At 38.6% G+C, this 25,690-nt stretch overlaps 1 protein-coding gene across 2 annotated transcripts in view; it reads left to right on the top strand.

Annotated features, from left to right (window-relative positions):
• Nucleotides 1-25,690, top strand: part of LRRC8C (leucine rich repeat containing 8 VRAC subunit C) — a 75,200-nt gene that overhangs the window by 37,118 nt on the left and 12,392 nt on the right. Inside the window, exon 2 of one of the 2 annotated variants that reach the window (XM_023641694.2) lies at nt 5,013-5,154. In XM_023641694.2, the coding sequence (XP_023497462.2) occupies nt 5,017-5,154 (138 nt within the window). In that variant the 5' untranslated portion in view covers nt 5,013-5,016. Of the gene's footprint in view, nt 1-5,012; nt 5,155-6,570; nt 6,609-25,690 lie in introns of those variants that run through there. The other variant, XM_070267343.1, reaches the window with a different exon arrangement.

Here is a 25,690-nt window from a genome sequence, read left to right as displayed (position 1 = left end):
AGAAGAGAGGAGGACCAAAGACTAAGCACTGGGCACACTGAAGTCAAAGGTCAGGGAGAAGAGTAGGAAACAGCAAAGGAGTTAAAGAAAGAACAGCCAGGGAAGTAGGAGAAAAACTTAAAAGCTGTGGTGTCCTGAAAGTCAAATGAAGGATGATCAAATTATACCAGTGCTTCTGATAGAGCAAATAAAGTGAGGGTGAGAATTGACCTTTAGATTTAGCAACATAGATGAACAACATATGTGGGTTTCTCTTCTGTAGAATTGATATTTCATGTGCTCAGGAATTATTGAATTTTTAAATTCATTTTTGCAAGGGCTCACTCACCATGTTACTGACATGATACCTGTTATCATTTGGAATTGGGCCTTGTTCCCTTGAATGGTGTATGCTGTTCTGTCTAAAGGTGACGCCATTTTAGGACTGCCAGAAAAATGTGGAACAAAGCAGATGTTAGCCTGATAGCCATTGGAGAACAGTGTTAACAATCAGGTTTGAATCAAAGTAGAATAAATTTGATATTCGTAAAGTCATAGGTTAATAGAGTAGAATTTGTTCTTTATAATTAATTCTGAAGAAGAAGATATTAAAATTCCTGAGAGAGGAAGACAGATTGATTAAAGAGCCAAATGAATGAAAGAAATAAGAAACTCTGGGTTTGCAACTAATTCTATAATGTTCTTTACCAAAGGATTACATGATATGATATTTTTGAGAGGTAAAGTTTTGTAGATAATGGAGCCATTAAAATGACTTTTGGAAATGTCTTTTTAATAAAGGAAATGCACATGGATTTCTGCAAAAGGACACAGAGACAAAGATATAACAAATTGTAAAAGTATATATATTTTTAATTAGGATGCCAGACTCTCTTGATTGAATTTGAAATGCCATATTTCCAAAGACATCATTTAATTAGGTAAACTAAAGTCTTACATAATAAGTTGGAAATTAGAGTTTGAAGAAATATAATCATTTACATTTTTAAAATAGAAAAAAATTTAAATATAAATATAATTATCCTGATTGATATTTAGGGCAAAAAACTATTCAAACCTGGCAGTTTATTATTCAGCTTGAAACAATAACTCTTGAAATGGTCACAAATCACTTGGAAACTACAATGATAAAGAAAGAGAAGTCAAGTGTAGTCACCGTAATGCATGACTTTCAGAGGTGCTGAAATTTGTGAAAGAAGAATGCAAAAACTTTTTTCAATTAAGCAAGCATCTAAATCTCTTAGTCAACTTCTCCTTTACCTACCCCCTCCTCCTTTTTGCTATATCAAAAATAATTCCTAGGATTAATGCTGTACTGGATATTGGCTTTGAGCCTCGTGATATGTTAAAACATTAAAGTTTGTGTGTATGTGTGTGTGTGTAGTATACATCTGTGTGTATATTATACATCTGTCGAAGAGGTTAAGTGTAGTAGGCATTGAGTTATAACTCTAAAAAGCTGTGTCATCTTGACCAGCTGTTTCTCTAACAAACCATCTTAACTAGGCTGTGCCAGTGTTAGGAAGCAGTAAATGATACTTAAGTTCCTTAGTTTGTCTTTATTTTCCATAGTAAGAGAATGAAGCCTATGAAGGCAACTGAGCCAAGCCTTTGGAAAACCTCACCCATTATGAGTGTGCACGCCTTTGCTTTTTCAAGGCGAGAGCCTCTACCTCAGTGGTTCTCAAAGTGTGGTTCATGGAAACCTGGTAGCCTAAACCTTTTTAGGGGGTCCACAAGGTCAAAACTATTTTTTAATGCTAAGATGTTTTTTGCCTTTTTCACTGATGGTGCTAAACCAGTGGTGTGTAAGGCACCTTAGTGTGAATCAAGATAGAGGCGCCAGACTGTTCTGTAGAGATTGTATTCTTCATTGGCATAAACTTACATCTTTAAAAAAAAATGCCAGTTTCATTTAATGTCCTCATTGAAGCAGTAAAAATTATTATTTTAGTAACTCTCAACACTTGACTACCTATTGTATTAACACACTGTGTGGTGAAGGGAAGAACACGCTGAGCTCTTCTGCTCCATTCCCGAGTACCATGGGCGTCTCAAAGGAGAGTTCTTATTGAGTTGAAAGTTGAGTAGCTACTTTATCATATTACATAATTTTTACTTGAATAAAGCAACTGATTATTCAGACTTGAGTATGTGGAAAGTATTTTCTCAAAATGAATGAAGTAAGCCTGAGACTTCAAGGAAAACAACTGATATTTGATGCCAGAAATAAAATTCAAACTTTCAAGTGATGATTAAAATTTTGGAAAACTGGATTCCACCACCATGAGTTTGATAGTTTCCCATTACTTAAAAACGTTGCTGATGAAAGCAGTGGTGATAGTAATGAATGTGATTTATTGGTATAATTTGTCAACATTTGGAAGATCTGGATAATTCCGTGAAAAAATTCAACATCTGATGTTTTCCAGATGACCAGTGCTTAATGTTACAAAGTCATGTGTGGGTAAAAGATCCATTCAAAGTGCGAGATGGACAAATGAGTTTTAATATCATGGAGTTTGAAAAGTTCATTGATACAGTTTTTCAATTCCATATTGCAACTAACCAAATCAGTTTGATACATTATCAAAAACTAATATCCACAGTTATATGAAAAAGTTATTAAGATACTCCTTTTCCAGCTACATATCTGATTCATAAATTTCAGTCAAAACAACGTATTGCAACAGATTAATGCAGAAGCAGATATGAGAATCCAGCTACCTTCTATTAAACTAGATGTTAAAGAGATATGCAAAAATGTACAACAATGCCATTATTCTCATAATTTTTTTTTGTTTTGGAGAACATAGTTATTTTTCATAATAATCTAATTGATGTTAACATGGAATGAGTTTACTATTTTTAAGTGTTATTACATATTTTTTAAATCTCTTGGTTTTAACTTCTAATATGGTAAATATTGATAGGTATAACCCACATAGAAATGTTCTTTGAAGTCCTTACTCCATTTTAGAGGATGAAGAGATCCTGAGATCAAAAAGTTAGAGAAGCACTGCCCTACATTGGTGCATTTTATTCCTGAAATTGTTCCTCGCTTCAAAGAACAAGCCCAGTTCCCTCCAGGGTGTCCAGGAACTTATCATGAAGGAGACACCAACCAAATCTGTCGAAGAATGCAGAAGAGAGCACAGGCGCTGTACTTAGTGCTGTCACTGTAGCTGGTTAGGGTCACCCCACATCTGATTTGGGTAAGCAGCGCTCCATGAATGAGGATCTGAATTCACTCATTCATTTATTCAGTAAACAGTTGTTCAGGACCTCTTATTTGCCAGACACTGTGGTAAGTGATGGGGATGCAAAACGGAATAAGACAATAGTTTCTGCAGAAGTTGGAGGTTAAGATGAGCTGGTGCCTGTCTGTGACTGTGATTGGAACAACCATGATGAGAAAACATTTAAGGCAGTGAGATTGTTGTAATGATTCGTTGAGAAGAAAAGAGGTTTTGAAGTGTAAGGAAAATCAAACTTTGAACTAGTCTGAAACGTTAATGATACTAGGAATATGCAAAGTTATTTACTTAGCTTGTGTGGCTTGCCTGCAACATGTTTTAAGAACACGCATAAGCATAACATATAGGTTCTGCCTTCAAGAAGCTTGCAGCCTAGTGGTAGTAACAGAATGGATTTAAGAAAGTTGTGTTTTGGTACAATAAGAAAATTGTATCAAATGCTGCATAGATGTCAAATAGGAAGGTCACAGGTGAGAGCAGCACCAAGCAGTTGAATTTTCAACATTGTGTTAAGGAAAAAATCCAAAAGGAAGACAAATTACTGCTTAAGAAGAAGTCAGGTAAAGCAGCAAATCCGAATGGAAAGCATTGTAATCATTTCCACAGGTACCCACCAGTGGACTCAGAGAAGAGGCTTTACTTTTCCTTGGGCTGTTTATTGTACAGCCCTTAATTCAGTACCAGGAAGGCAGGCCAGGAAAGAAACACGCCTTGCAAGAATAAGCAGCAAAGGTAGCCTTTCCTTTGCTCTTTAAGTAGGACTCAATAATCAGGACAGATGTGGAGAGGTTAGTTATTTGATCCAAAAATGGCAGAAGGAAGCGAAATTTCTTTTTGGCCCTCATTGGCCACCCTTATTTGTTGCCGTAAAATAAGGAAAGTATATTCCTTCTCGCAGCGGCAGGATGGTTAACTTGGAGTCCTGGATCATAATAAAGGCAGTGGGACTGAGCGGTGAGAAAGGAGAATGCAGACTAAGAAAAGGAGGCGCCTCTTTCCCCAGAGCCTGAGGTGCACACTCTTCATTTATCTCCTGTCGTCTAGATAGAGGTAGGAGTTTCCAGGGCAAACTGATTTCTCAGAGGAGAAAATCAGGATAATTTGAGGTTCACAGTGAAATATGAGGAGTACAGGAAATAAAGAAATCAAGTTACAGAAATCAAGGGAATAAGAAAAGGGAGGAGGGCAAGAAAAAATGAAGCCCCACCACCAGTGAGATTGTCTCCCTTACAGGACAAGGGCCATATGGCAAAGTCACTTACCTTCCCCAGAGAACAAGGAAAATGCTTTATAAATAGGGCTCGGTAAATAATTAACACAAACCAATGCTGAGAATACACTTTAAAGAGCAGTTTAAAGCAACAACCCAAGATGGTAAGATAAACAGCAAAAACATTTCAAAGGATGGGCTCTGGTCTTCCTGGCGTCTTTGTGTACTGTTTAGGGGAAGGGAAAGTCTAGAAAATAAGGCACTGTTCTGGTCACGGTCTCCTGGTCCATGCAGAACACAAAGGGAAGCTGCTTAATGGACAATGGTTCAGTAAAGATACTCGCCTTTTACATGTGGAGCTTCTTATTTCCTCAACTGGTGGAAAAAATTCAATGGCTTATTAAAACACCGATGAGCTGTGACAGCTCCTGGACTAATTCAGAACAGTGTTTCTGGTGGGTTGAAGCAGCATTTCAATGCTGCTAACAATGCAGTAGGTTGTGCATGAAGATAAATTAATTCCCCAGTGATCTCTCCTTTTTCAGAAACATGATTCCGGTGACAGAATTCCGGCAGTTCTCTGAGCAGCAGCCTGCCTTCCGGGTGCTGAAACCGTGGTGGGACGTGTTCACCGATTACCTTTCGGTGGCCATGCTGATGATCGGTGTGTTTGGATGTACTTTACAGGTAGGTGCCTAGACTCCTGTCCCAATGGGAGCCAGAGCAAGACACTATGCGAAACCTCTTCAGAGAGCTGACTGTGACTTATAACCATATAAATATTGGTTGTTCTTCTCTACTTGTGTATGGTGTTTACAATCATGGCAGGGAGCACAAAAACACATTTTTACTGAACTTTCCTAGTAAGTTAAATACTGTACTTGTAAGATTTCACTGAGCCCAAACAGCAGTTGACTGTAGTCAAATAACATTTGATGTCACTAACATCAGAGCGAGTCCATTATCTTTCAAAGTTAGCTTTACATAAAATACATATCCACAGTGCCATTTATATTGGCAAAATGAAACTTTTTCTTATTTGCTTATACTTACCCCGATAAGATTTTCTGGAAGAGCTAACATTTTGATGAGATATCATTATTTTATCCAATGTTTAGTTCTGAATTAAAATGTATCCCTATCAAAATTTATTCGCTATAGATGCTATATATTCATATATTGAATCCAGATTTTTTTTTGCATACCTGCTGTGTGCCAGGCACCATACTTTGAGGACATATATACCTATAAGCAGTTCATTTCTAGGGGAAAACTAAACAAACAAGCAACTAGAAAAGGTTGTGTTGTGTTGTGATAGAGACATCCATAACACACTAAGGGAGTGCAGAGGAGCACTTGGCTTGGGAACAGAGAAAAGGCGATGGTTGTATTAAAACTTGGAGAACCAACTGAAGTTAGTCAAGGAGAGGGAGCTGGGGATGGAAGTTCATGCCAGGAAGAGGAGAGAAAGCTCTAAGTTATGGATGACAAAGAACACGACATCTTTGGGAAACTGCCAATTGGGTGTGATGACTATGACACTCATTGGGTGTCAGAGGGTGGGAGTTGAAGCCATGCCTGTGAACAGAATCACCCAAGGAGAATGTGGCCAGTGAGATGACGTCTGGAAGAACGTTAGAGGGTGAATGAAGGAAAAAGGGGTGCCTCTGAAGAAGACTGAGAAGGGGCAGCTTATAAGGCAGGTGGAAACCAGGCGAGATGAGGGGCTCAGAAGTCAAAGGCAGGTGGCATCAGTGATGGCAGGCTATACAACTAACTCACAGACTAATGAGAGAAAAATAGCAACTAGGTCATTAGAAATCTTTGTTTCGGTGAATGGAGATTAAAGCAAAGGCTGTGGAGTAGATGTGACTTTCAAGTAGATTAGCTGAGAGGAAGAAGAGCTAGGAAGAGAGAGAAATAGCTAGAAATGGTGCAGAGTGGAAAGACAGCCCTTTGTAAAGTTGATTGTAATAATAGTTAACACATAGTGCTTCCTATGTGTCAGGCACTCTTCTGAATACTTTTCACATATTTAACTCATTTCATCCTCATGGCAACCCTAACATGTAGGTACTATAATTCTCCCCATTTACAGATGCAACAACGAAGGCACAGAGAGGTTAGGAAAATCTCCCAAGGTGAGTGGCAGACCCTTATTGAAACCCAGACAGTTTGTCCCCAGAGTCCCTGTTCTTGATCTTTAATACCATGTTGAAGGCTGAAAATATTTTGCCCTTCCCCACCCCACCAAAAAAAGGATGCCAATGAAAAACTAGAGTTTGAAAGAGAAGGCATAAATTCATTCATAAATAAAACAAATAGTTGTTGAAGAACATACTGTGTGCCGGGCACTGTTCTGGGTGCCAAGAATCTCAATACAGGAGGAAAAAATAAAAGATAAATATCACAGCCTTATGGAGCATAAATTCTATTGTAAAAACAAGCAAAATGAGCAAAATCAACTAGTAAATTACATATGTTAGAAGGTAATAAGCACAATCAGAAAGAAAATAAAGCATACGAGGATGGTCGGAGGTCCCAGCAGCTGAGATTAGGAGTTGCAGTTCTCAAATAGGGTGGCCTGGGAAGGCCTTGTTGGGAAGGTGACTTTTGACTAAGGAACTGAAGGAGGTGCAGGAGCCAGCTGTGCAGATGTCTGGGAGGAGCCTTCCAGCCAGAGGGAACAGCAACAGCCAGGGACACATAGACAAAGGTTCATAGGGCCCTTCTCCTTCTGCAGGAGAATTTGACATTTGGCTTTCCAAACTTTTTAGCTCTGTTTCCCTAGAGACCAGATAAAGGTAGAACGTTACTGTGTTGCTAGGCGACATTGCTTATGGTATAAAATGACTGCTGATTGGCCAACTGCATCTGGGCTGGGAGAATGATGATAAACGCCTGGTGGGAAGCCCTACCATGGGACTTCTGTCATTGTGGTGACACTTGTGGACATGTCCCTTGACACATGGAAGATATATGTATTGAATTATAAGAGATATTGGCTCCTTTGGAGCATAAGATGTTTAAGCCAGGGGAAGTCCAGAACCCACCTGGATCTCCACTCCTTATACCTGAGATGATCCAGGGAGGAGAGGCTCAGGGAGAGACTAGCTCCTGGGCAGCAGTGTGGACCACTGCACACACAGTTGTGAAGATTTCCCCAAAGGGAGAAAGCCTGATGCTTCCTTGTTGGCATGCTGTAACTCCAATCCTCTATCTTTCTAAGTGATTCTGGTGCAAATGAGGTTATGATAATCTTCTAAGTCTGAATGTTGAGTTGGACCTAGAAAGAACCCTGGTGATGTTACAGGCCTCAAGGAGGGGTATCCTGGGCATGTTGAAGGAAGAGCAAGGAGGCAGATGGGCCAGAGCAGAGTGAGTGAGGGGAAGGAGAGCAAAAGAATGAGGCCTGAGAGGCAACAGCCACCGGATCATGTAGGGCCTTGGAGGCCACTGTAAAGGTTTTGGCTTTGCTCTGAGTAAGATGGGACATGTTTGGAAGATTTTGAGCAGAGGGTTGTCATTATCTGGCTTAGGTTTTACTAAGACCACTCTAGCCAGCTGTTGAGAATACAGTGTAGGCACAAGGATGGGAGCAGGCTAGTGCAATAATCCAGACACTAATCAGATGGCTTGACCAGGGTTGAAGCAGTGGTTCTAGATATATTTTGAAGGAAAAACACTACAATTTGCTGAAAGATTGAATGTATGAGAGAGAAAGAGAAATCAAGAATGACAAAGATTTTTAGGCCTGAACAAGTGGAAAAAATTTGTCTTTGAGCATCTTAGGTTTGAGATATATGTTAGATATCCAAGTAGAGGTGTTAGGTAAGCAGTTGGATGTAAGACCCAGGAGTTCAGGGTAAGTGAAGAATGGTCACATTCAGTAAGAAGGAGGTGATGCACCCAGGATCCAAGTAGAAGAATTATCCTTGATTGGGGTGGAGGGAGCATCTTCCACCTGAGTGGAAACAATGGCTACGGATGCATGGGAGTTTACGCCTTGTGGCTTCTGTGAAGTAGAAAGTGACACATCTGCTGAGAGATCGAGAGGGTGAGGGAGGTAGCAGGATGTGGCAATGAGGAAAAGTAGTGGAATAGGGTCCTTGAGGAGAAAGGCAAAGATTTAGAATGGCCAGTTTGGGAAATAGTAGAGGGAGGTGATGTAGACCAGCAGGAGGACAAAGCTTCTGTCTCACTTTATTACTGTACCGCGGCACCCAGCACTGCTGTAGGATCCACTTAACAAGCACAGGGAAACTTTCTCTTGTGTATATATTGCATAGCAGGAAGAAACACAGAAAGCAGAGAAAATCTGTACAAACTAGTAGTTAACTTGGGACAAAATGAATGAAAACGAGAGCGTGTACCTATGAAAACGTCTATAATGAACATCATTCAGGAGATGTGTCCACAGTGAGTGCAGGAGGGGATTCAAGCATAACTTAGGCATGTTTTCCTGTACCGTGGGCAGAATCATCTTCCTGGAACACAACCTGGTTGTGTCTCTATGTTGTTCTGAAGTTCTTGGCTCCTCCCACTTAGCACCCTGCCCAGCACCACCACTGCTATCTCCCGTTTTCGGTGCCCACTCCTCAGATAACCTGGGCCCTTCACACAGAGATCTCTTTCATCCTTACAGCCTTAAAAAGAAAACGGATGATAGTTGACTGGGTACACGAAGTATAGTCTGAGACGTCAAGGTTCTAAAAAGTGGGAAATTCCCCAAAGGAAGATTGCATCAGAATACGAAGGCTACCAGGCTCAGAATTCATATGGGGTGGACCATTCGATACACAGACATCCCTGAGCACCAGCAATATGTCAGGAATTGTGTGGGGTGCCAGACACTGAAAGGGAATATAATACACCCCCTGCCCTCAGATTGTAATAGTCTAAAGACAGTAGAAATACATATGTAAGCCATTCAGTGTGTAAGCACCTTAATGGTTGACGACTTCAAGAGCGTTAAATATGATGTTGTCAGCACAGCTACTGGAAGTTAGGGACTTGAGGAGGTGAAAATTGAGCTAAGTCTCAAAGATTGGATATACAAAACCAAAATATATATTTTAAAGAGAAGAATGGAAGAAAAAATCAGCATAAACAAAAGAGTGAATATGATCACTTTACAAAGCCTTCATTGATGGGTACTAATGGCATTTTAGGGGGGATCCGGCAATGGGTGGGACATTCCCGCACAACAGAAGAATTGTCCTATCCAGAATGCTAATAGCACTTCCAGTGAGTGACACTGGTAAGGGAACCTGTGCTAGAATCTGTAGGTACTTTATATAGCTCCTAGAAAGAACCTGTGGAGGTACATTAGTCACACATTTTTCAAGAGAAAAGTCTCATCTGAAAGGTTAGGTAACTTGTCCCAAAGCCAAGAGGGATGCAGCCAGGGTTCAAATCTCAGGCTGATTCTCTAGCGTGTCTTTCACTCCTGTGTATAGTGCTATGGAACATCATGTAGTCATTACAATTACACAGATCGGCCAAATTTTGGCTTGTAAAACAGGATTTTAAGTATAAAAACAGGTGCAAAATGACTAAAAGGGAAAATAGAAAGTTACTAAATGAATTTTCTGAATTACGGCTTAGATTTTCTAAAAGATTATTCACTATATAGCTGCTACAGAAAGAATAATTTCCAACCTATAGTAAACATTAAAGAAAAAAGCAATAAAATATGATATAAATTACTAAAGAAAGTAAAACCACCCAGTATCCGTACTACAGATGAAAGTAATGTCCCTTAGAGGGAGAATTTAAGCTCTTATTTTAGCTCTGCTATGATAATCCTCTGAAATTGGCTTAATGACTGATGACTTCAAAAACAAAAGGTTCTCTGTGAAGCTGGATTTCCCTTCCGATTTCTAAAGTTATATTACAATAATTAAAATATATTTTTATGCCTTCATTTTCCCTTTGTAAAATGAAGTGCAATCATTCTTTCTGATCTTATTTACAAAACAAGTCAACTCTTAGCGATCGAAACAGGATGAAGGAAAATCTAAGGTAAGATTAGAGAGCAGTGTTTGGCAATAAAATAGTAATCCAGTATCTTTTTGACTATTTTATAAATGGCTTCTTCCAGTGCCAAATAATAGTTGATTATCTGTTTATCCCTAAAAGATTGTATTTATATAGCTCTAACACTATACAGCTTTGAAAATGCTGGGGGGAAAAGGAAATTATCTATCAATGGGGGTTGTTGAGACTTTCTTGCCCTGATGTAGAAGGATTAGAATCAACACTAACACTCTTGTCTTACTCATCTGACAAATATTTATGCGTTTCTGAACGAGTAGCTATTTTCAAGGCTGCCACGGAATAAAAGTACGTATAAAGAGCATTCCTTAGATTACATCAGTCCACATGAGAAACAAATATAAACTCATTGTAAACAAGGAGAGCGTACATATCCTATTCCTGTACAGTCATACACCCTCAAGGACCAATAGTGTAAACACCCAACCTTCTGCTATAAACATCTCTATTCAAAAACTCAACACACTCAGTAAAATAGACCAAATCTTGAAAGGTCAACATGTTGCTTCCTGGAAAAATAAGATTGCTTTAGATCTCTGCTCAGTGACTCCAGGTTATCTTATTATGACCAAATCCAAAACAGCCCACAGGCAGGCCGTTACCAAATATAGAGTTCACAGCTAGAAAACAGAAACAGGAACTGGAAGATACAAGCCCCCTGTAAGCCCTGGGGGACTGCTCTGTGACTGCTGCACAGGAAAGACATTTCCTGCTTTCTGAAAAAAAAATCCAAGAGAATGATTTCAATTACTTGAAACCACCTACAAAAAATATTTGCAGACTTAACCCAATCACCAGGAGCAAACTGGCCAGGGGGATGACACTGGAGAAGAGTTTGGGAAATCTGAGCTTGTTGGTTGGAGTGGAACCCCATTTTCATTTTTGGTACATACTGAAGCTAACTTCTGCTTCTCTGATTTAGGACCATCAATGTCTCCTCCATGGTAAATGGCCTTCAGGTGAAAATGCTCACAGGCAGTTCACTGGAAAGTACAGGTGGTAAAAATTATAGACTCCAGGGTGATTTCAGAGGAGTTCATTTTGATAATATGCCTTGAATTCCACTTCTATCTCCACCCTCCATCTTCTGTCGCCTACTATCTGAGATTTACAGTAAATCTTTTCTTTTGCCAAATCTGAATTTCTAGGTAGAGGCTCAGAGATTCTTACTTAGATTAGCCTATTGTTTAAGGTAAAATTCAGAATCATGATGAAATAACAGCACTAATGGGTAGGCTTAAAATGAAGACTCATCTAAGATATGTTTTATAAAGTTTCTATGTACCCACGACATGTCACCATTCTACTGTGTCTGGGGAATATGAAACAAAAATCATTTGATGGTGAAAATAATTTTAAAGAGCAGCCTTTCTCCTCTCTGGAGGGACGGTGGTAGAGGCCGTGAGAGAAACACTATTTCAAAATCCCTGTTACATCTAGTAAAAAAACATGCCTTAGTTAGGACTTGCTTGTTACGGTGGTTTATTCGAACTGATATTTTTGATCTCTCTAGCACTTTATGTATTGTCATCTGTCACTTTGACAGTTTAATGTGCAGTGAATTTCTGGCCACACGAATAATATTGAGTGCCTTTCACCTCACCCTTTTGGGTTAACACAAGGCATGAATCTAAATGCTTTTCTTAGATCATCTGATGCCGTCCGATGCCGGGCAGTAAAAAGGGAGTATTTCCTTCTTTCTCACTATAATGGATTGTTATGATCATGTTGCCTATTGATTGTTTAATAATACATCTTTTCCCTCAAATAATAAAGCACTGACAGAGTATTTGTTATTTTTCTATTTGAAGCAAAAGAGATTTACCATATATTTAGTCTCTGTTGTTGATCTTGGGTTTTTAAATCACCAAAATCTGTGTTTAAAGGTCTGTATTAAATAGGTTTCCTATGATATGGAGGGGACGATCTCGTATTTCTTTAATCAGGGCCCTGGGTGGGGATCCTCCCCAATCCTCTAATCCTATCAGGCAAACAGATCCACTTGTCCTCTTCCTCCATCACTGGGTTCCTCTCAAAGTTTCTACTTTCCCATTTCACTGAGAACAGTGACAACATCTGGAGACTCTCAGCCACGTAGGGGCCCTGTGGTGAGGAGTGGGGTGACAGTTGGACTATGTTTTAATTCCAAGGCTAGTAAGTTTGCAGGTTATATCTGGAGTCTTCTGTTTAATCTGAATAATGACCACTGCTCCTTCTTCCCCTATGCTACTGTCTTCCTTTATAAAATCCTGCATTTTTTTATGTGTATTTGATAATTCCTATTGTTTTGGAATATCTGGTCTTCATATAGTAAAAAAAAATTAATTAATTCAGTATTATTGTTTTGTATCCACTTTTTAAAATAGGAAACAAAATGCTCCCAACTAGAAAGATACATTACCAACTAAAAGATTTAACAAAAAATAAGATACCATTCAAAATAGCAACAAATACTCTTAAGTATCTAGGAATTAAGCTCACCAAGAATATACAAGACCTTCATAGAAAACTTTAAATGTCTAATAAATGACATATAAGACAATCCGAATAAATAAAAAGACATTGTATGTCCTTGGATGGCACAAACTTGATATTACAAAGGTGAGCAATCTTCACAAATTATTTTATGATTTCAAAGTAATATTAATAAAATTACAGTTAAATTTTTTTGAGAAACTTGGTTAACATACCAAAATTTATATGAAGAGGCCTCATTTATGGTGGCAGAGGGGGAAAAATGGCATAAGGGGATAAAAGGAAAGAAAGAAAGAGAAAGAGCAGGAGGAAGGGAGGGGCTTTGCAGGAACTGAGAATATACCACACATTGAGGAAAACGGATAATTCAGCCCTCTGCCCCTGAGGTCCCCCTCTCCCCACCACACCCACACAAATCACCCTGGCTATTTGAGCTAATTTCTTCAAATTTCCTTTATAGAATGTAAGTCAGAAGTTCCATCTAAATCTCATTTTTTTCAATCGTAAACTTCTAAATCTCTGTGCCAATATTTCTATTATATTTCACAAGCAGGATATTTCTTAACTCTTTCACAAGTGAGAAAATCATTAGCTCTAAGATCTATCATCCCTTTGTTCCAAAACAAAAAAATAGTTGGAAGAATTGCCTCTAATTGTTAGGAACATAGATTTCATAAGGCCACATCTGTCAGGTTCACTCCTGTATCCCCAGAATGAAAAACAGTAGTAGGCACAGGTAAGTGCTCACCAGAATTCATTCTGCAGAATGAAGGGATGAGTGAGTGAGGATGAGCAGGTGAGACAGTGTTGCCAGGTGCTAATGTACAGTGAACATCTAACAGCCTTGGGAAGGGGCTGAGACTTCTGAGTAACAGAGACACCACATTCATATCTGGGTCCTTTGCACCATAACTTAAGAGATTGTGACTAGTAGATGAGAGAGACCAAAAACCCTTGTCTGCGGCCTGGTTGAAGGTACACTTAGCCTAAAGTTGAGAAGATTGAAGGAAGCAAGAGAACAGACAGAAGACAATTTGAAGGGCTGCCATGTAGAAAGTTTAAATGGCCCTAAACTTATTCCGTGTGTCCTAGAACACCAAATAGAACCAAGAGTAGACATCTTAGGAAGGAAGATTTCGTCTCAATACAAACCCAAACTTTTGAAAAGTCAAGAACTTTCTGAAATTGTCGTGTCAGGTAGTGAGTTTCCTGCTGTTGGAGATGCCCTTCCAGAAAGTGACTGGCCTGGTGAAGAGGAGGCTACAAGGAGAAGCCGTGTGTCAGGAAAACCATGCTCATTTGTTCTTTAGAAATAGTAAATAGTTCTAGGCGGTGGGGTTAGGCAGTGATAAAAATGACAAGTCCCTGCCAAAGAATAAACAAATACGCTTAAAACACTTTGTCAGGCGTAACTGCTTTGAGAAAAATAAAGCAGTGTAAGGAGAAAGAGTGACAGCATCTTGTTTTAAATAGAGTGTTCAAGGAAGTCCTCTCTGAAAAGGTGACATTTGACAGAACTAAAGGAACTGAGAGAGGGAGGTATATGGGTATCTGGCAGAAGAACATTCCAGGCAAAGGAAACAGAAGAGGCCAGTGTGGCAGGTGCAGAGGGAGCACAGGGGAGAATGGCCCCTTGCAGCTTTTTCTTGCTTGGATCCCTTTTGTAAGGCTTGATGTCAGTATTGGCCTCACCACTAGTGAACTGAGCATCACCACTAGTGCCCTGGAGCGTTTGTGCTCTCACAAATGTTAGGTGCCTTAGAGTGAAGCTTCCAGCTTTAAATCTGACTTGTCTGAGTTAGGACAAAGAATTTAATCCTACAGTGTTTGGAACCTAGGACCTTATGAACTGCCAAAGCAATTAGTATACCTCTTTGTTGACACTTAACTAGTCATGGTGTAGCAGAAAATGTTACAAGCATATCTTATTGCAGCTATAAGACTTCAAGTTGCTAAGTTAGGCAGGATTCGTATCTGATTCATCTTTGTACCCACCTGCGTGTCTTAGACCTAACACGCACTCAACAAATGTGTTGAGTGAATGCATCAGTGTGCTTCAGCGGCTCTAAGAATGCATTGATTGTCTTAATAATAAAGAAAAATTATATGAACATGCAGTTTAAAACCGCATCATAAACCAATGGAGAAAAGCTTTAGTGTGGGGTAATTAATGAGGAGGCGATAAAAATCAGATCGCTCCTCCCTCCCCCGAAAGTAGAAAAACAGCCAGTAGCAAATAATCTTCTTTTAGTATCAGAGATTAACCACAGCCCTCTGCAGAGCTAGAAAGGAATTTGGGGAACATCATGCTTAGAATAATTAGCACAAACCTAGCGCCAAAGAAATGAGACAGGCCTTAAGTTTGAGCAACAAACTTGAAAAAAAAGTCCTCTGAGGATGTATTGCCATAATGTGCTAATAAGAGATCAACAAATCCTGACTTATGTATGTGGTTATGTGCCTTGTGTTAGAAAGCTACAGCCTACAGCCAAAACTGTGTACAAAAAAAAAAAAAACATGCTGTTATGGCAAAGAAATTTAAGAAACTATAGAAACTGAGGCTCCTCAGTAGAGCAAGTTACAGAGTCGTTTCAGTGAGACCAATGGAGTATATTTTACAGAACTGAGAATTTGCGATGTTTTGGCCATGTGTGGTTGTTTTATAATAAAATTTTAGTTGACTGCCATGGTGAAAAGCAGAATTTTCTTATGTGGATGATTGCCTATTCATACAGATGTCGTGTGAAGTATATTGCCAGCATCCCAAAGCAAACCACATTATGAGCGGTGATTAAGTTATATACAGTATTAGTACTTGACCCTGTACCCATGGATCGGATTTTATGGGCTGCCCTGAAAGTCTAAAAACCTCCATTTTTTTTGTGGGAAAATGGTTTCTTCATTCTAAACAACTAATTTTGAAATGAACTTTTGAGAGCTTGCTTGTGTTTTTAACTGTTTAGTATAGTTTAGTCTTTCAAGGATTTTAAAAAATTCATTTAAAATTTAGTGGTTCTTGAGTAATGGTAAGATTTTCATGATATTGGTTTATTCTAATCTATGATGATTGTAGTCCTGCACTAGTTAAATTTCTTTAATAAAATAAAAATAACAGAATTTCAGAAGCGGAAAAAAATTTAGAGGTGATTTAGTATAAGTTCCCATCCAATACAGAAACCTCTTTTATAACATCCTCGATGGCTTACTATTTAGTTCCTATTTGATTATATCTGGTGATAGAGAGAAGTGTTCTGGTTAATGAAACATTTGCTATGAAACTGCAAATAAATATGTGCATATTCATTGAATGTTGACTACGTTCCCAGCACTGCCTTAGATACTATGAGGAATATAAAATAATTGAAGGCTCCATCTCTGCCCCAAAGGAGCTTAAGGAATAGCTGGAGAGGCAAATTGACACGTTCGTTCATTGTACCAATTTATTCTGTATGCTATGTTACAGACGCTATGCTAAGTTCTGACAACACAAAACTTGGTCTTGGCCCTGAAGATGTTTAAACTGTTGCAAAGATGGACATTCACATACACCCTTCTAAAACACAGGATAATTGCTGCAGTGTGTGTGTGTGTGTGTGTGTGTGTGTGTGTGTGTGTATGGTCATATTGCAATGACCATATATTGCAATGGCTGCAAAGGAGGAAGAATAGTTAAGTCTATCTGGAGAAATCAAGTTTCTTGGTATTCTATATAGGATGGTTTAAGTTATATTCCTGAAAAAAAAAGTGTTATGGTGTGTTACGAAGAAGGAGACTTGTGAGACAAAGTAAAATTTAATAAATGTCCACTTGGAAGTTTCTAGCAAATAAGGACTTTCAGCTTTTTTGATATAAAAGCACTTCTTTCTAAGAATAAAGGACAAAATCCTTTTAAATATACATATTGACTTTTCATCATGTAATAGCAAGTTCAAAACATTAGCATTCCTAAGAACTAGACCAGGCTAACTGGCAATATTAGGGTCAGCTATTTTAAAATTGAACTGACATCTCCCTACTCAAGATATATTAGTGCTTCAGAACTGATGAGATTCTTTGCACTGATACCTAAAGCTAAGGCTATGTAATCTTAAGTTCAAATATGTTAGCTTATGTTTTGAGATGTTGATATTAACTTTTAAAATGTAGGTGCTAGATACTGGATGCAGAAAATGCTTAATGAGTCATGAGAAAATGCTGTAGAGAGATCCCCTTCTGGATCACTTTTGTGCATGACTGTATTGGTTAGTCACTTCATTTTATGTTTTTAGAAATTCTGCACTATCAGCCACAAATCTTTTGTCTAAGAAATAGGGCATCGACTATACCATCATTTTACATTGTAAGAAACTTCATGTGCTCAGTGGAAGTACAAAACCTGGGTTGATTTTTATAATTTCAGCTAGGTCAAGTAAATTGAAAGAGAAGAGTTAAATCTCTCCCCAAAACTTCAGACAGAAAACATAGACTCTCCCATATAATTTTAGGTAAAACACATGGCTTTTCTGAGCCTCAGTTTTATTAAATAAGCAAGATAGACATCATTTCCATTTCACAGGTTTATTGTGAAAAAAATGATGATAAAATAGAAATTTACTATTTTTAGTCTCTCTAACTATAGATTTCAAATGCCTTTTCTTCATCTGGGGCATTTTCTTATTGTTATAAGTGTGATTAGTTGGGTCTCTGGCAAGTAGGTTGAGAGAGGTCTAAGATCAAGGACCAAACACCCAATTCTTCCCTTCTGTAGCTACCCGCCTTCCTCTCCCAGCAGACTCTGCAGGAGCTGTATAGACAGAGGACAAGACCAGGCAAAAGAATATTTCACAAAAGCTAAGCTCTGGCCCGAAACCTCATCATCGGTCTCCTGGTGAGCTAGGCCGTACCTCAGATAAGTCACAAGGATTCCCTTTGCCTAAGTGCCAAAGGCCTACGTGACCTGGACCAGAATGGGGTGGGGGAACAGCGCAAGAAGCTTCCTTGTCCTCTCTCCCTGCACTTTAATCTCTGCCTGCCCAGAGAAAGAAAAGGGGAACCTAGGCAAGGAAGAGATGCTGGCGGGGGGCGGCGGGGGGGAGCGTGGATTGGGGAGGAGAAGATTGATTTTTGATTCTCCCTAAAGCCAAGAGGAGAGCTTGCCTGAGCTGTCCTCCTCAGGCTCTCCTAGGGCAGGGTCCACTTCCATGAGAGGCAGCTCCAGAACCGTCGTATCATACCAGCTTCAAGGAAGCAGAGAGACTTCAAAGTGATGACTCCCAAGAGAAGCTCTAAAGGGATAGTTCAAATGGACTAATCCCAAGGCAGAGGCCCTGCCACTTGAACTCAGAGCCTGGATCCCTTATAAGCACCAAGATTCAGTACTTTTCCTTTAACATTACCATCTCTACTAGCCGTCTTTCTCCTAGAAAGGAGGAGGAACAAAGAAGAGTCTTGAGTTCTGCCCAGAGATCAGCTGTCTAGATGAATCAGAAAACAGAAAAAAACTCCATAACTAAATTTACCCTATATGGTAAAAGATCTATTTGCCTGGAATGTGTGGAAACTTTCTTATCCAAATTGATAGTATTTCTAGAATCCAGATAGCTTAACTTCTAAAAAACATAATAACTGAAAACAATTTTTTTCTTACCATCCAACACATCTGAATGACTAAGAATTGCCATAACTCTTGCCTTACCTGCAAGCCTTCTGTGATGTCACATCAAGGTACAGCTGTTCTCTCTCATAAATGATACCATCAGTTCCTTCACATAGATTGGACCACGGAGTGGCAGTTGACATCATTCACTTGCTGAGCACTTTAGCAAATTATTCTTCAATTATAGTAAATTTTAAAATAAATGATCACTTTTGAAAAAATCCTTTCAGTATAGTTTTTTGTTCATTTGGATGCTTCCAGTGTTTGGAATTCTGTTTCTTTGTCCTATTTGTGCATTGTATGTGGGTAGTCCTGAGGATATATATTTCTCTCTGGGCTCCCCCAGTTTCTTTTGTCTCACTCCTGCTCACAGATTTATCAGTGAACTGCAGAGTGCCCAGAGATAAGTCACTCGAGTACAGAATTAAGATTTCAGTCCCTGGGGATTGCTTTAAAAGAGCTTTTCATTTATTATTTCAAGAGCATAATTATAAACACTTTAAATTTTTCAAACAACTGAAACAAATTGTCTCTGTTATGAACCATAAACTGTACATTCCTAATGTTTATCCATAGTTTGATACATTTATTGAATTTCCTCACATGGTTTTGACTTTGAAGTGGATGCTCTCCACTTAAATCTTAAATTGCCACAGGTCGATAATTCACTAGTCCACTTGGCTTATGGAAAAATGCTATGAAACAAAATGAAAACAGTTTTGAATCTCATTCATTCCCTCATTTTTGAAAATTTTTTTTCATACTCGTTTTGTGTCCTAGAGCAGCTTTCCTCAGAAGAAGAAAACACAATGTAAATTTAACTAAGATACAGGAAATGAAAGCATTCCTGATGGCTGGAAGTCTCGGGCTAACCAAGAGTTAAAAAAATTAACATTCATGGTATGGATGTATAGACATCCTTACCCTCAGAGAAGCAGTGTATCTATATATAATGTGGTAGGAGAATTACCTTTATGAAGTGAAATATCAAAGTGTAGACATGATCCTAATGTAGATGTGATGGTTTCTTTTTACTTAGGAATAAATGGATAGTGCCTCTCAAATCTGGCACCTTCTTTGTGTATCTTAAATGAGTCAGCACTTAGCTCCAGCTAGTGATGTCACTAAGCTGACATCACTTGGCAATTTGGAGAATGTGTGAAATGAATTGTTTCATCTCAGAGGAAGGTAGCTAGAAGCCAAATATTTCCAGATGTTCAGTGGCAGCTGATTTTATCAATGTGTGTACTTGCCCTGGTTGTAGTTTATCTTCTTTGCCGGGGCCAGGCAGTGTCTACAAGGATGGAGACTACCTTTAAGGAACTTATCGGTCTAGGAGGGGAAATGATAAGTAAATAGACAATTACATTATGTGTTCTCGGGTGCTAAGATAGAGGGAAAATCAGGACTTAAACTGCTCTAGTTCTGTTTAACTGTGTATTCTTGTTCTGTATAATAATGGCTCAAGAAATTATGCTTTAACTTTTTCAATGTTTAATTCTTCCACCAGACTAGAGGCATTTAATGTTCGCCAAGCATAGAAATTTCTGATGATGCTTAGCTCAGGAAGATTTGCTTGATTTCTGGTTTTTAACTGCATACAGATGAACCCTATAGCAAGTATACTGTTGTTATACCTTACCACCAAGAGAATTCATAAATTCATAAATTCAAAAATCCAAGTTTTAATCAGCTCAGCCCTCCAATCCCTTGGATTTTTTCTAAGGACAGTGACTTCCTGCCTGAGAGGTGCCAGAGTATCATTATTTTCTTCTCTTTTTCCTGGTGTGGTTGGGAAAATGAGCAACCACTAAAAATAGACTTTTTATTCAACCTTTGTATTTATTAATAAACACCTTAAAATTTGACAATTTGCTTTAGACTGGGTTTTTTTCTCTCTACTATCTGGGTCTAAACTTCCTCCATACACAGTGTGTTATTTCCTGTCCATCATCTAAGTCTTAAACATCATCATTAGAAAGAAGGAGGGTACCATGTGCACAGCAGGCAGGAAATGATGCCACACCCTTGCAGTTAGACTTCTCCACATCCCCTGGAGACAAGGACCTGGTTTGTGCTGCAAGAGTGCTGCAGTGTGTGTGGTCCTCGTGGATGCCTGTTTTTCTGCTCCAGTGGTGATTGCCCCAAATACACATGTACTGGACTTGCAGAATAGCAAGACTTGTGAATAAGACATTTGCTAAGAATGAAAGCATTTAGACGTTCACCCCTTTAGAACCATCTTTCCTGCTGTCGCTATGCTTTCTCTTTGTTACCAAGATTTTTTTGTACTTAAAATATTTTCGGTAGTTAGCCTTGAAACAAAATCTGCATTTTTCAGAGTTAATCCTGTCACTGATGAGGGTGAATCTCATGTCTCTTGAGGAAAGATGCTTTCTTTGTCTCCTGGCACCTTGTTTCTGGGAGAACATGATTAAGTTTGTACATTAACTGATAACTTAGGGACAAGAAAGCTAATTCTCTTCTCTTGTATCTTCATCTCTTTTCCCAGGAGAAATGAGTCTACCTCAGAAAGGAAGAGTGACAGTCCATCTTTTTAATCTTTTCCCTTGCTCTTCCCAACCCTTTGCTCCTGTCTTTGGGACTCACTAGGTTTTGACCTTACCCTTCCCTAATAACCTATCCAAGCCCAATAGCTTCGAAGCCCAGATGAAGTTGCTCCTCCTCCCTGAGGCCTTCCCTGCTCACTCTAACCTGAGTTCTAATTGTACTTACCACACCATTCCCTTGGTGTATTTACTGCCTGTTTGCACTCCTGCTTGACTTTTCATATGCCTACAAGATTGTCAGTGCTTTTAGAGCAGCAAACATTGGTTACGTCTCCTTGATTTTCCTATGATGCTTAGCATATAGTACATATTCAATAAGTTTTAGTTGATAAAGGATAGTCTGTCCTTAGTATCTCTGAACAAGCCCTGGGGAGTAGATCTTTGAGATCTATTTCTTGCTACGTCATTCTTAGGTCAACAGAGATAACTTGTTTTGTTCTATCACATTGGAGGCAAATCTCAATGATCAGCTTCAGGATAGAACGCTTTGGGACCAGCTGTATTTAAATCTATGGAGCGAAGGGAGGGTAAAGCATAAAGTTAATTACCTTTATATTGGCCCAGCTGCCATTTTTCTAGCTCCAGTTTACTGTTTGTATCAAACTTGCCGTAAAAATTTACAGTACTGTCTTTTTAAAGAATAAGCCACACTAAAGAATATACCTTGATCACAAGTTAACATATTGGAACGATGCTGTTGTTTTATCATATGCAGCAAATTTTCTCACTTCTTTCCATTATAAAATAGTCATAACTATGATTTAAAGTCTAAACTGGAGAAATAATTATGGGGCTATAGTTCATAGAGAAAGAGTAATGGACTTAATTGTTGAGGTTGTAGGAAAATAACTATTTTCATATGCTGTTAGTGGGAGATGTGTAAAGAAATTCAGCCTTTTTTAGTGGGGAGAGGAATTTGGCACTACAGGTGTAACTTGTTTAGCACTATCCAAGCAATGCTGACTCTTCATAATGTTAGTCTTGAGACTAATTTTTATATTAAAACACACACACACTCTCTCTTCTGGAAAAGATAGTCGAGCAAGTGTTACATTTCAAAACACTCCCTCTGTTCAACGTATATAGCCATTGTAGATAAAGTATAAAAAGAGATAACAAAAATGCATACATGGACTCAAAAACAAGATAAACATTTCTGTGGAGCCCAAATGGAATATACTAAGTGGGCTGAAGTGACCACTGGGCTCTCATCCAAAGTAGGCAGCAGCAGCCAGGAGCACGGCTCCTGCCAGTAAAGGGAACTGTAAATGCACCGAGCAAGATAAGAGACTGGAGCCTGGTCACTGTTTGAAGCCCAAGGCCCCCAAATCCCAAAAGGAAGCTGAAAAGAATGGCGATTAACTAGATGCTGGAGCTGGTGCTTCAAAGGAAACTGTGCATCTGGGGTGCCTCCCAACCAGGAACTGAGTCAGCCTACCCACTGTCTCCCTGACTGGAGCTGTGAGATCCTGATATCACAGAGGAACATCAAAATACCATGATAAGACCTAATGGTGGACCAGGGGACTGGGGGTTGGGTGCAGGAAACCACAAAAGAGCACCACAAGAGATGGTGGAAACAATCTCCTTCTCAGAATGAGCCTACCACCCAGAACACATGAAGAAAACTATGATAAGAAAATTTCTCAACAAAATTAGCAGTTGGAACATTGATTCACTTGAGGTGAAACCAAGTTTTGAAACAATGAAGTTAAACATATTTAAAGTGGTCAAAGAGATAAAGATATAACATAACACAAAAAAGGAGGTAGATATAACACAAGCAAATGGATATAAAAAATTGAGAAATATTGGAAATAAAGAAGTCACTGAATTTAAAAATATCAACAGTAGAGTAAGTAGACGGTACTCAGTTGTAGAAATAAGTAATGAATTAGATAAGAGACCTGAGTTTACCCAGAGCTCAGCACAGAGAGACAGGGAATAAAAAGCACACACCCGCCCAAGGAAGGTTGCCTGAGAGGCTCTAACACACATGTAATAGGAATTGCAGAAAAAAATGGAAGAAATGATGGAGCAATTTTTGAAGTAATATTTAAAGAGATTTTGCTAAAATTTTCCAAAATTGAAGAAAGTTGAGTCCTTAGTTACAGATATTGAGCAGAATTAATCCACGTACATTAAAAATTAAGTGAAACTGTAGAAGATCTGGGATTAAAGGAAAAATCTTAAAAACTACCATAGAGAAAGATAGATTGCCCATTAAAGAAGAAACTCAAGCCAACAGCAGGCTTCTCATCAGTGAAAATATAGGCCAGAAGAAAATGGAATAGTATTTTAAAGTGCTGAAGGGAAATTACTGTCAACATAGGATTTTATAACTTACTAAACTATTATTCAAGAATGAAAACAATATAGACATCTTCAGACATATGAGGTCTATGAGTTTTCTATCCATAGACCCTTATAAAAGGTTTATTAAGGGATATCCTTCAACCGAAGAGAAAATTAACCCAAGGAAGAGATCTAGGATCTAAGAAAAATGGTGAGCACATGATTTAATAATTATATAATCACAATCAACTATAGATTATTACTTTTTTAACTATGTGTTTTAAGAGAAAGCTAAAACAAACTCCGGGAACAACAACAACAAAATGAGGTAGTTCAGTGGTAGTTAAAACACGCTTGAAAGGGAGGTAGGGTATGGAAAAACTTTGTGTGTTTGTTTTAAGAAATTATAGACAACCTCTATTATAGAAATACAGTCTACACCTTCCTAACCAGCTGCAGTGGGATGGGAAATAGGAGCTATGGAAAATGTTAGCAATGCAACAAAAGACAGGAAGAAGGAAGGAAGGTTATATATAAAAATTAAAAATCTAGAAATGAATCCAAATACCAGTAAGTATCCAAATATGAGTGAGCAAAATAATGTAATGGATTAAATTCACTTGTAAAAAAACAGAAGTGATTAGTTTGGATTTTTGAAAAATCCATAAAGCAGACACCTAAAAAATAAAACAAAATCACAGACAAAGGTGCAAAATACAGATTAAAGAACAGTATAAAACAAAAAACAAAAAAAACTGGTGGAGCACGGTTAATGTTAGACAGCATCTAGCCTTCCCATCTTCAAGAATGCACTCTATCAAAACAAGATATATGTTTGAGTTTTAAAACATGCATAATTGCTTGTAAGCACTACCACTACCAGGATACAGAAGAATCTCAACCGCCCAAGGAATGCCCTGGTGTGGAGCTTCTGCAGTGAGCCTCTGGCCACTGCCCAGCTGTTCTCTGTCCTGTTGTACAGAATGCCATGCAAAATCAGCATGTAATTTTTTGAGACTGGCACTGGTTTTAATAGGAAAATTAACTAAATGCACATCGTCATTGGAATGTTTTTGATAAATTATAGCACATCCACACTGTGTGATTCTGTGATCCTTAAGACTGAAGTAGATCTCTATGTGCAATGTGTTAAGGTTTCCAAGACATACTATGAAAGTGAAAAGCTCAAGCTGCAGGAACAGTACTTATAGTAAGCACCCACATGTTTAAGTGTCATATATGTAAAGACCCTGGTATAGATCTGGAAGAGTATACACCAGACTTGTCAGGGCTTACTAAGGAATGGCATGGGGGTAGGGCAAGGTGAAGGGAGGACTCTACCTGTGTTAAAAATAACTGGTTTTAAGAAAAGATTTATCATAGTGTAGGGGATGAAGACATTTCCTCTACCCACTCTGGGTTCTTCTGGCTGGAGAATGAATTAAACTCACATGAGACAGAATAACAGGAGAAAATTAAACAAAGCTTTATAACATGTATACATGGGAGAGGCTCAGGCAACCTGAGCAACTCACCAAAATGGCTGAAGACACCACCTTAAATATCATCTTCAGCTAAAGACAAAGGAGGATGTTGGCGGTTGGGGGAGTCAGTTACAGGAGATCACCAGACAAGTACAGTAAACAAGGATCAGGTTATTATGCAGATTTAAGTCCTTGCCTTCCACATTGATAAGAGTTTCTAGAGATAAGGTCATCCCTCCTTCCTGGTACAGAGAGGGAGACACCTTTACAGATGGAGATTTCCTTTACAATGTAAATGTTTCTTAACAAAGGGTAAGTAAACTCTGCTTTTCAGAGTTTCTTTCCTGTCTGCAGTTTTTTTTAAAAGTAACCAGCCCAAAATATTCCTCATGCCAAAGAGACATATCTTGGGGTGGCCAATTCCAGTCCCCCACAATAGCAAAAAATAAAACATTTAGACATAACAATAAATGTCCAAAATCTTTCTGAGGAAAACTATAAAGCACTCTTGAAAGACACAAAATTAGATGTGAATAAGTGGAAACACACACCATGGAGAGAAAGAATCAAACCATAAAGATGTCAGTTCTTCTTAAACTAATTTATAAGTGTGATGTAATCCCAAGAAAAATACCACCAAGGTTTTTTTTTTTCCTTAGATCTAGACAAGTTGATAATAAAATTCATTGTGAAAGGCAAGCATGAAA

Source organism: Equus caballus, chromosome 5, assembly GCF_041296265.1.
Source record: "Equus caballus isolate H_3958 breed thoroughbred chromosome 5, TB-T2T, whole genome shotgun sequence".
NCBI classification, from domain to species: domain Eukaryota; kingdom Metazoa; phylum Chordata; class Mammalia; order Perissodactyla; family Equidae; genus Equus; species Equus caballus.
Note: the sequence above shows the minus strand (reverse complement) of the source record. Positions and strands in the feature narration are given on the sequence as shown.